Here is a 12305-nt window from a genome sequence, read left to right as displayed (position 1 = left end):
AACACACTGTTCATGGCTGTATCTTTTAATTTATACATGCATCAACTATTCTGGTTATTAATAAATTTTTTAAATTATATATTAACAAGAGCACCACCCAATGGTTGCCAAGCTAGGCTGCGGTGCAGTTTTGAATAATGAAATTTATTATTTTTTTGAGGTTAGTGACCTTAACCTTTGACCTAGTGACCCCAAAATGGGTGTGGTGTGTAGAAATCATCAAGGTGCATATACATATAAAGTTTCAAAGTTATAGGTGGAAGCACTTTGATATAGAGCCGATGTAAAGGTTTTAGCACGACGCGGACATCTGGTGACGAGCTGTCCATGACAATACCTAGGGTTTTCCCTGAAAACAGCCGAGCTAAAATTGAGCATACAGTGTTTTTTTTCGTTCAAATTTGGGTCCGGTAAGAGGACCCATTCCCAATGAAAAAAGTATATATTTTTCGCAAATGGGACCTAAAAATTACCAATGGAAGGTTTCCACACAAAAAAATATTTTAATAATTATATAAACATGTAAATTATCTCAAAGTCAAGCTAAATAAGTTGAACCTTTAAATATATCTTATTAAATCACTATTATTATCAATTTCAAAGTATTTCTAATCATTAAAGCAACAATATAAATCTCCCAAATTAACTCAAAAAAACACGTTATTTTCCAATTTAAATGGACCCCGCCCCATTCCCAAAATGGTGAGAAAAAAAACACTGGCATATAAATTTAATGGAAAACATACAAAATTATGTCAAGAAAAATATAGCTGTAAAAATCTCACCTGCTTGTCTTTGATGTTGCAATTAGCACATTCAGCATTTTCAGTATCTACTAAATAAATATATGAAAGTGCCAAATGTCCAAGATACCATGACGTCCTCCTCAAAATGTTAGATCCTTCGAACTCCGTTTTATTTTATCCCTGATTAATTCTATCACACAGAAGGCCTACATGTACGATTCCTTGTAATGTTCACAGCGTTTATTTTAAATCGTTTACGTTGTCAAATCAAAAAGGTATTTAATTATAAATATTTATTTATGATTTATATTTATTTACTATTTCGAAGATACAGTATTGCAACGTGTTTAGTTAGTCTAGTTTCGTGTTTAGTGATTCTTACAAACAATGAAAAGTGGCTCCTTTTGAAGCACAAACTGCATCCATATATATATTACGGCTGGCCCGGTTTGATGGGGTCTGTTTTTGATAATAATTAATAACCATTTTTCACTTCCGTGTTTATTATGTTTACCAACGCCATGATGGAAAAAAGTCCGTTTCCCACAATGCTTAGCGCGCATTCACACAGGTCAGTAAGACCGGTGTGACACAATGGGGATAGGTGATTACACGTTTATGACGGCTAACGGTAGTAGTACTATCGACTACGTACTGGCGCACCAAGAGTTGTTCCCCTTCATTAGTAACTGTGTTGTGCATGAATACTTTTCATTCTCCCCGCATGCACCGACTGAAATAGCTTTCGACCTCAATGTCGATAAAGCGTCTATTGGGGACGAGAAAGTTAAATAAAAAAATTGAATTGGTGTTACGACGATGATAAGTCTAACACATATTTAACAAGTATGCAAAACAATTTACACGAATATGATCGCATTGTCGATAATATAATTAGCAGTAATTTGAATATTGTTGACATAGGTATTGAGAATTCGCGACATTATTGTATGACTGTGCATTTAATGCATATGGTCAAACGAGAACATATTTTAATTCTAAGAAAACACCTGGACGGAAATATAATAGCCCATGGTTTAACAACGAGTGTAAAGTTGCGCGTCGTAGCTACATGCGGGCCAAACGATTATTTTACGATGATCGCTCAACTGATAATCGGGCAGTATTTTTAACATCGAAGACGCAATATAATAAAACAAAAAGAACTGCTAAGCGTTCATTTAACATGCGACAACGAGAAAATTTTCGCACATTAGCCAAGTCACAACCTCAAAAGTTTTGGAATGCAATAAAAAAGATAATAATCGGCGAAATGATAGTGATATTACTCCGGACACATTTTTTGAACATTTTAAGAATTTATTTTCAAGCGATGCTGTTTTTTCTAATGTCACGGTTGAAGAAGATTTATCAAACTTATTAGATAGTGTCATTGTTTCCATGGAATTCCTTGATAGCGACTTCACAGTTGAAGAAGTAATGAATGCAATAGGGGATATTAAACGGGGGAAAAGCGGTGGTTTTGACCAACTTATTCCTGAGATTTTTATTGATTGTAAAGAGATTATATCTCCTGTCCTATGTTAATTGTTCAATTAAATTTACAGTACAAGTTCATATCCATATTCATGGTCTTTTGGCGTTATTGTTCCCGTGCCTAAGAAAGGAGATAAGAACGATGTCAATAACTACAGGGGGATAACTCTTACTAGTATTTTTTCTAAAATATTTTCCATATTGCTAGACAGAAGAGTACGTAAATGGCTTGAAATCAATAATAAACTTAGTGATTTTCAATTTGGTTTTAGAAACGATAAGAGGACTATAGATTGTATTTTTTTGCTAAATGCAGTGATAAATAGAGTAGTTTATCGAGAAAACCGGCAGCTGTATTGTGCCTTTGTTGATTTAAAAAAAGCTTTCGATCTCGTTTATAGGAACGGAATTTTGTACAAACTGCTGCAGCATAACATATCATCTAAATTTGTTAAAATGATTAAATCAATATATGGTTGTGTTTAATCATGCGTTAAGACAAGTAATGTAAGTAGTGGTTCGTGTACACTGTGTAGTAGCACACGTATAGAAAATCAGTGTAATCACGCATTTAAAAATGGCTATTCTCTTTCAGAATTCTTTGATAGTCATTCTGGTGTGAAACAGGGTGAGCCTTTATCACCATTATTATTTATATTGTTCGTAAATGATATATATGACTATTTGTATAATGATTCTACTGAATATGTAAATGTCGACAACATAAAATTATTATCGTTGCTATTTGCTGACGATACCGCTCTATTTTCTTACTCAGCAACTGGACTCCAGCGTCTTTTAGATTGGTTGCATGAATATTGCAGCGAATGGGGTATATCTGTGAACACAAGCAAGACTGTTGTTATGGTTTTTAATAAAGGCAATAGAATTAAAAATTTTGTATAATGATTTTAAGCTCGAGTTAGTAAATAAGTTTACTTATCTCGGTGTGACATTGTCCTCAAACGGCATTTTTTTAAAGCGCAGGAAGCCTTATCGAAACAAGCATCTAGAGCATTGTTTTCCTTAAATTAACTTTTTTTCTAAAATTTCATTCAGTATTGCTGACAAAATACGTCTTTTTGATGCTATGATATTGCCAATATTGACCTACGGTACTGAGATTTGGGGATTTCATCCCAGCCCGGACATAGAGAAAGTCCATCTAAAATTCCTTAAACAGACATTGTCTATTCGACCACAAACTACGTCTGCGGCAGTGTATGGCGAGCTCGGTCGTTTTCCTTTAGAGTGTATAAAAAGATGCGTATCATTAAATTTTGGTTCAAAATAAAGCAGAAACCAGATTCCTTACTTAATAAATTGTTGCTAGATTTCGATGATGTTAATTCGCATATTACTAACTGGGGTATTAAACTCAAGATATTGCTACAGGATTTAGGATTGCCTTTTTTGTATTATAAATCTGATATAACCACTAGTGATGTTAATTGTATTTGTCAGCGTATAAAGGATATCAGTTTACAAACATGGGTAAGTGATATTGATAACTTGCCTAAACTTGATACGTATCGTTTATTCAAATCAAATTTAGATTTTGAAAACTATTTAGATATTGTGGTAAACGATAGGGATAGAATTTGTTTGACTAGACTTCGCTGTTCTGCACACTCACTATTCATTGAAGAAGGTAGATATAGAAATATTCCAAGAAATGAACGAGTATGTACAAGATGTAATATGGGGGTAATTGAGAATGAATACCATTTTTTGTTAATTGTCCATTGTATAGAGATTTAAGAAAACTATTGTTACCTAAATATTATCTACGCTGGTCTTCTATTATAAAATTTAAGCAACTGATGTCTACTTCGAATAAAAAACATTAATTAACTTGGCTAAATTTACTAGAATGGCATTTAACTTAAGATCTAGTCACAACTAGTATAATGTATGTATAAATGTATATTGTTTATTGTTGTTTTGTGTTTTTGTCAACATTCGCACAACCATTAATCATTATTTCATGTCCATCATATACACCATACTTTTCATCACAATTGTTGTATATGCATTTATTCACACCGTCATTACATGTATTATGTATGTTGTTTGGCTATGTACAAATGTATTTGCCAATAAAATTGACTTGACTTGGTAATTCTACACATGAAGTTCAACGCGCGTCGGTACCAAAATCCCCGCTGTACAAACACTCATTTTCACTCTATTTATCAAGAGATAGTTTGCCAACATAATGAATATGTTGCCCAGCTCTTGCCACGTGGAGGCCACCTCTTGTAAGAGCCAAATTTTGAATTTCATAAAAGAAATTTAAAAAATAGGCCCAAATAGTCCCAAATATTAAAACAAGAAATTAAAAAAAGGCCGAAATAGTCCCAAAGTATAAACAAGAAGTTAAAATTTGCATCTGTTTGTAATGAAATAAAACAGCACAGCTGTATATAAGTGTGTCTGTCAATGAGTATGTCACCCTCAATTTCAAATCTGCTAATGATAATAGAAAGTAATAATAGTTTTAAAAAATCCAGGACACACACCTGGATTTTGGTCGGAATGTGTATATAAATATATGCTACATAATAAGTGGTACGTGTATAATATAAAAACATAGAATAAACAAATAGAAAAAAATAAAATTATGTTACATATACATATGCAAAGAGTGAAGTAACATTACATTAATCAAGATAATGATTATAATAACAAAGGTGAACAATGATAAAAAAACAGGTTTGATTACCGTTCAAATTTATAAAGAAATATATATAATGCGGGGCATTTAACTGGTGTTTGATTTATGTCATGATAGAAATATCAACGGAATGCACAGGTTAACTATCAGCGGAGTTTTATATTACATCACAACTGATTAAATTTGTAAATATTGTTACCTTATTAGTGGGGTGTAAATAAACTCGTCTCAGATTGAAGGTGATAATCTGAATACCCGCAGAACGCAATATGATTACCCGCTGTGCTTTTGCTGTATGTATCATGCCTGGTTTTGTCAAGTGAATAAACATTCAAAACTTAATTACGGGCATTTCGGTATTTCTTCACACCGGTAAACAGCGATGTAAATAAACTGATTGTTTACACAGTTGACTTGGAGGACACTGTATTTTGAGCTCAAAACAAGTTGTATTGCTCATTTTTTATGGTATTATCCAATAGCAAATTATATATATATAATAATTACGGATCGTCACCTTTTATGAGTCTTGAATACAAAATGCCAACGAACACACTTCGTAAACAGTAGGATAACACATCATGAACACCACCAAAACATTTCGAAAAATATTATAGCAATGCATAATGTGATAATGTAAAACAATGTGCATGCACACGCTCTTTAAACGATTATTTGAATCAAAATATTGATACCTACATTTAAATTAAGCAAATCATTCATTTAGTTTCGAACTGTTTGATTCTCAACATTAGGATCGCTGTAAGCGTTACTTGAGCTGTAAAGTAAAGTTCTTTTGTGGTTTTTGTGTGATATTTTTGGACAAATATAAACAAGTATATACTTTGAAATTTCCTAGTCAATGTTTACAACGTTTAAGCTCTTTCTACGGGTAAAACCGAGCTATGGGTACCCCCAACCCCTTCCCCCCGGATATAAATATTGTCGCATCGTCTCTAAATTGAGTCTTGTCATTCGAGGCAAATAATACGCTAGGACTGGCGGCATGTTTTTATTTCGTCAAAATAATTGCCATCGAATCATTTGATTTGTTGAAAAATATATCTTTAGCTTTGTGTTCACCTTTCGCATAAACAACAGCGTTATTTGGTTCAAATTGACTAGAAAATTAAATACTCACTTAGCTTATTTTTTTTTCAGCGGGTCAAATTTAAATCCACGCGCTAGCCAAACATGGCACATGATTTGTCCATACAGTGGTGACAGGTATAAGTTAACGTATCTTTTATATTGTTGCAGGCCTAACTTGGAAAAGAGAAGAGCTGAACAGAGCGAACGAGGTAGGACCAGTAACGGACTTTTGCAACCTGTTTAGACCGGGTATCGGGTTACATATCGGCTTCATAGCTCAGAACTTTGATATTGAAATAGTAGAGAAAAGGCAGATTGGAATTTGAAAGGTTTTGCTAGTATAAACACGTCACTATACGATAAGATAACTTTCTTATGATGAAATAGAGTCAAATAAGTTCCGTGCTATCTTGCCAGTTTACAATTTTATTTTGCAGTGCGTGTTGATAAAAATGCTAGGTCTTTTTTGAAATAAGTCATAATTAATCGAAATTATTCTTCATAACAATATGTTATAAAAGTCATATGAACCAAGGCGCTAATATTCATTCCTTACAGAGTTTCGACCGGAAGCACTCTGCGCCGCCATTAAGACTGGAAATTATGGCCTCGCCAAACAGTTCATAGACGCCGGTTGGGATGTTAACCGCTGTACCCTTGCTGGAAGTCCGCCGCTTTTCCTGGCTCTCCTAAAAGAACTGCCAGTTTTTCACAAGAAAGTAAATGCATCACATGCTAAACAGTTAGACGCTGTTGAAACCGGTTCAGAGTCATTATTTGATTTAATTGTCAATCACCCAAACTGTGACTTGAACGAAGTTGATCCGATAACAAAGCAGACTGCGCTCCATTTTTCGGTAAGTGAACAACTGGAGTCATTGGTTGTCATGCTAATGAAATCAAAATCCAGCACACCGTGTGATGTTGGAATAAAAAACAGACAAGGCCAGACGGCTCTACATCTCGCGGTTTCCAAAGCCAATACAAGTATAGTAGAAGTTCTGTTGCAGAACGACTCGTGTTTGAGTGACGTATTTACGGGCTTACAGACGTGCCGTGGGTATCCATATAACACAGACGGCTGGACAGCGCTTCACTTGGCTTGCAAACGCGGCAACTTAGCTATTTTAAGGCTTCTCGTCGAACGGTTAAGAAATTTGCCGACACAAAAGAATTCTTCAGACGAGAATTCGAACAGAGAGAATAATGTATTTACACATAATTTGAATGCATTGACGCGGTATACACATGAGACATGTCTGCATCTTGCTGCAATTGAAGGGCACATACAGATTATGAATTATTTAGTAGAATGTCAGGCAGACGTAGACGTGAAGGACGCGTCGGGAAACACGCCTTTAATTTTATTTCTCGTCTCGGACTACCAGTGGGATCGCGCCGATAACAGCGTGCCATCTATGCTTCTGAGACATGGCGCTAATCCAAACACTACGACAAGCTTTATGGTACATCGTGACGACATTTGCAGATCATCTAAAGTCACACCGCTCATGTTAGCGGCTATGCATGAGCAAGACAACATTGAACTGGCGAGAGTTCTCATCCAACATGGTGCTGACGTTAACATGACGGACTCCAACGGCAATACTGCGGTCTATTACGCTCTTTGTCAAAAGTCTGCGAAAGTGGCTTCTTACCTTCTTAGAGACTGCTCGCATACCGATTTCAATATTGAAAACATTGGCAGGGATAGTTGTGTATTCTACATTGCAAATAATTATCATGACGACGCTGACTTGATGCAACAATACGTTGGTGCGATTTTCGATAGGTGTGGTGAGCTTGCTGTCAGCAGATTTGTTGGAACGGCACTGGAGAAGGCTTTCTATTTGGAAAATCATCTTTTAATGGACGCAGTTTTAGAGCGGATAGGTATATACGATGCCAATAGCATACGCACATATTGGGATGATTGGGATGTGGAAGATTTACTCGTTCGCGCGGCTGACAGTGGGTTTCTGCCAATGGTTAGAATACTTCTTAGTCATGGCGTAGACATTGATACTCGAGTCTCCGTATTTGTTAATTATGAACTGTCAAGTTGTTTGGAGGTTTCTCTAAGTGCCCATAAAAACCTGGTTGCAAAATACCTAATTGACAATGGTTGTAGTTTAGAACTTGACAGTGTGACCATTGCAATTGATGACAGTGATAACAGCGACGCTATAAGTAAAGAAGTATGTGCGTTGTTAAAAGAGGCATCTCAAACCCCTCGATCGCTAGAGTTGATGTGTTTATGTTGTCTAAGAAAGCGTCTGATTGCAAACAAAGTGCCGTTTTCGAAAGTTCACCTCCTGCCGTTACCACCCCAACTACAAAACAGCATTCGATACCGATGAAATTATGTATGAATATAGTTTATCCGTCAATTTTCATCATCATATTAATTATTATGAAATGTCTGCCTAAATGTCAAGAGAATTGAAAATGTTGTTCGAAAACTTGTGTTTGTTTCAATTCTTACTACTTTGATGAATGTGTTTTGATGTTTACACTTATACATCAAAATTCAAACTCGTTTGATAGTGATACCCCGTAGATGTTGGGAAAACCATGCCGTCGACAATTGAATATGAGAGAATTTAGTCACGTGAACATTCAGATGTGGCGCTTGAATATCTGCGGAGAATCGTAAATACATCTTTTAACACCGGACCGGCGGTAAATAGTTAAACTACAAACCCAATATGATCAGTGTGCACTTTATAAAAAATTTCATAACAGTAACAAAACCAATATATCGATTTTTATTTTTAAATGTCACGTCGCACAGTATATAATTTAGCAACCCATGTGAACATTTGTCTCGGGCCATATGCGGCTAGCGTAGCTCCAGAGTTGCGTGGGCAAATGCGCAGTCTGGTCCGTTATAAAGTCACGAATGTTTTGTGGTCTTCTTGGGAGTTAGGGTAGCTCTTGACCAGACTGCGCTTTTGGGTTGGCTGGTCTGAAAGCTACGCTGCCTTACTAACGTGGCCGCATTTGACATTAAACACATTTTCGCATGACGCGGCTCATATGTCATTGGCATGTCTTTTCGGCGGTCAGAGATATACATTCTGAAATGAGTCGATTAGCTTGGATATTTTATCGGCGTCGCGGTAAAACCCAGGTTTTGACCTTATTCAATAAGTAATGAAAAACTTCCTCGCCAGTGTATAAATCCTAATATTGCATTGGTTTATTTTAGAGAGATGAATGAGTATAGCGTTTGGGATGGAATATATATAAACTTTAAAATGTTGCGAGTTTTTTTCCTACATCGCCTCGTTTCTCCTTTTTGTGGAAATTCAGCTGTAAAGAAAGGGATATACCATTAGAGCCTTATTCTGTTTCTTTTACTTTAATAAATTTAATTGAAATTTAAAACACTGTGTGATATATTGATTATTTGTCGCAAATGTACAAAAACAGATCCATCGTTTAATCTTTGGCAAAACGTCTGAATATGATACACGTTAAACAAATGTTTACAAAGCTTAATGTAGGTCAATTTCAAAATGTTCCATATGCAAACGTTGAACAAGAAGTATCATATACAAAAACTAATACAAAGTCAGTTTGAATACGTTTTGTCATTTGTGATAAATAATGTTTTGCAGCCTGCTAACGAAATGCGTCAAACGCACTTTGTATAATGTATTGCCAAAGTTTCACTGTAAACACAAACGTGCAATGTCGTGTCCATTTCTGGGTACGTACACATACAAACGATGTATATATTATACAAAATTCATGTACACATCGAACACAAAATTATTTAGCAACAAAAACTATTCTGGTTTTGTACATTTGGTCTTTTAAGTATGTCTATTTAGTCATAGCTAATCACACTGTCAGTGTAGCAAATATAAAAAAAATATGGATGCTAAAAATACATTTATAGTTTTCTTATTCGAACACTTAGGCTATTGTTTCGCCATAAAAATGGAATACAGTACATTTGAGGCTTTGATAGTGAATAAATTGAAATTGTATACAATGCACAGGCTCACGATGCTATTTCAGGCTATTTTTAGTTGTGACTGGAAAACTGAAATATGTGCAATTTTGGTGTGGTCTTGTGTTGTGTGCGGACGTCGAAGTACCCGGAGAAAACCCCATCCGTCTGGTATAGTGAGTGCCGACCAAAATTCACTTGCTTCCGGGAACGTGGATTGTCGCGGGTCACCTAGGTAAGAAGCGCCTATAACAACCACATCGCTTACCGTACAGCAATACTCCATTGATATGCGAAAGGGCATGGCATACTGCATCTGTATGTTATTCATATAGATACAAATAGGGTTGAACAAGTTTATGCACAGACACACTATTGTCTCCTGAATATAGCACCTAATTTGCGTCACTCACGTTGAGTTTAAACCTATTTATTTCGGCTCGATTGCACCGAAAGACTGAGGCTTATATAAACGCTCTCGAGTCCGTTTCCTGGACCTAGGACCAGTACTTGGTGTCTTTGGCGGAGATCTAAATAACGCACCCACGGTGGGGATCGAACCCATGACGTACCGGTCGGCCACCATATATATTACATCACGGCGACCTCAACGGCGACATTGTACTCACGTTTCATTAATTGGAGAAGCAATATCTTGGACATAATCACACACAAAGGGGTTGCAATATCCCACGCTCCTCATTTGTTTAAATATTTTTTTCTCTGTTTTAATGATTTTATTCATGTTGTAATATGTGTATATATACAATCAATTTACAAAGACATATACATAAGTAATTGTTACCAAAATAGGTTTTAAAAAGGAGTGAGTTTGTTCCCAATATTCTGTGGATAATCCTAGTTTGTAACAATTGAATACATGTATTATTCATTTTTTAAACACTTGTCCTTGATCATTTTTCAATTGTATGTAATCATCTGCAAAGTATTCATTCCACTTTGTTTGGCATGTGGGGATTTCAGGGTTCCATTTTAACATACTGTATAGTAACTTAATACATGAATTCAGAATGATAGGTTTTATGTATGTCGACAAAATGGGATATGAATGTACGTTATACTCTTATAATTTAATATTTTGAACTGAGACAATGTATGTGGAAAGAACTCGCTAATTGACTTGAATGGTACCGATTGCATTTGTCCATAGCAACCGGGGAATATGGAAGGAATCGGGAAATAAGATGCTGATATTGGCCTCGTTCTAAGAAAACTTTGCTCAATGCATGTGCGCACAGTGTCATCCAGGATTAGCCTGTGCAGTCCGCACAGGCTAACAAGAGACGAAACTTTCCGCATATATAGAATTTTCCTTTTAAAGGAAGTATTTTCTTAACAAAAATCCCGTTTATGCGGAGAGTGTCGTCCCTCATCTGCACGACACTTAACACACATTCCTCGCGTTCGATACTCAACGTGGTTGTTCGTTGTCACAAACGTATACGGACGTTCTTACAAACTTTAAAACCTCAATATTGCATACTGTAGACGTTTTTATTCTCAATAGCTTTACACCAAATAATCAGCTTGACTCACTAGGACGAATATATTTGCACAAAGCCGCCAAAATGTGTTGACTTTTTTATAAGTGTAGAACTAAATCTAATGCAATATACTTGCCACATTAAAGTAAAATGAATATTGCAGCGATATTTTGACGCTCAGATGACGCGTTCGGATTTCCGAGAAGTGTCGTCTGGTAGGCGCGTGCCGAGCACGTGATATCTGGCGCATCAATTTGGAAGTAAGTGCTGAATATATTGTCTCGCGCATGATACTAATGCGGTTAATAAATAATAAATGATTGAATAAATTGGAGAGTTTTGTTATTGTCATTATAATCTGTGATACTACGAGGATTGTTTATATAAAGTATAAAGTACACCATTCATTGTGTGAGCACGGATGGCCGATTGGTTTAAACGATATACTTTTACTCCAGGGATCAGTGGTTCGAGCCCCGTTGAGGGTTACTTTTTTCTTTTAAATTGTATTGTTGTTTTTTTTACTGGAACTTTTTAGATCCAATGTTTACATTTTTCAATATAAAGCATTTCATTACAAACTTCAATGCATGCCAAAATCTGTAAAAACGTCCCTTTAATGCACCCTCATACATTTAATGCACCACTTAATATACTACAACTCTGCGAGTGTACCGAACTCTACCAAATCGAATATTTTGCGAGGTAAATAGTACAGTTTGCGTAATAAAAATCTTAAATTTGGCAACAATGTGGCTATTACCTATGGTGATATCTACGCATTTCAAGCATACGATTCAAATTTATAAAAGCAATTGAAAAGGGCT

At 35.7% G+C, this 12305-nt stretch overlaps 1 protein-coding gene across 1 annotated transcript in view; it reads left to right on the top strand.

Moving 5' to 3' along the window:
- LOC127845969 (putative ankyrin repeat protein RF_0381) overlaps nt 1-8474 on the top strand; it is a 35387-nt gene extending 26913 nt beyond the window's left edge. Inside the window, exons 5-6 of the mRNA XM_052377148.1 lie at nt 6181-6221; nt 6571-8474. Of these exons, the coding sequence (XP_052233108.1) occupies nt 6181-6221; nt 6571-8372 (1843 nt within the window). The 3' untranslated portion in view covers nt 8373-8474. The remainder of the gene's footprint in view (nt 1-6180; nt 6222-6570) is intronic.
- Nucleotides 8475-12305: the final 3831 nt, after the last annotated feature.

Source organism: Dreissena polymorpha, chromosome 9 (genome assembly GCF_020536995.1).
Source record: "Dreissena polymorpha isolate Duluth1 chromosome 9, UMN_Dpol_1.0, whole genome shotgun sequence".
NCBI classification, from domain to species: Eukaryota; Metazoa; Mollusca; class Bivalvia; order Myida; family Dreissenidae; genus Dreissena; species Dreissena polymorpha.
This window is presented reverse-complemented; position numbering and strand designations above follow the sequence as displayed.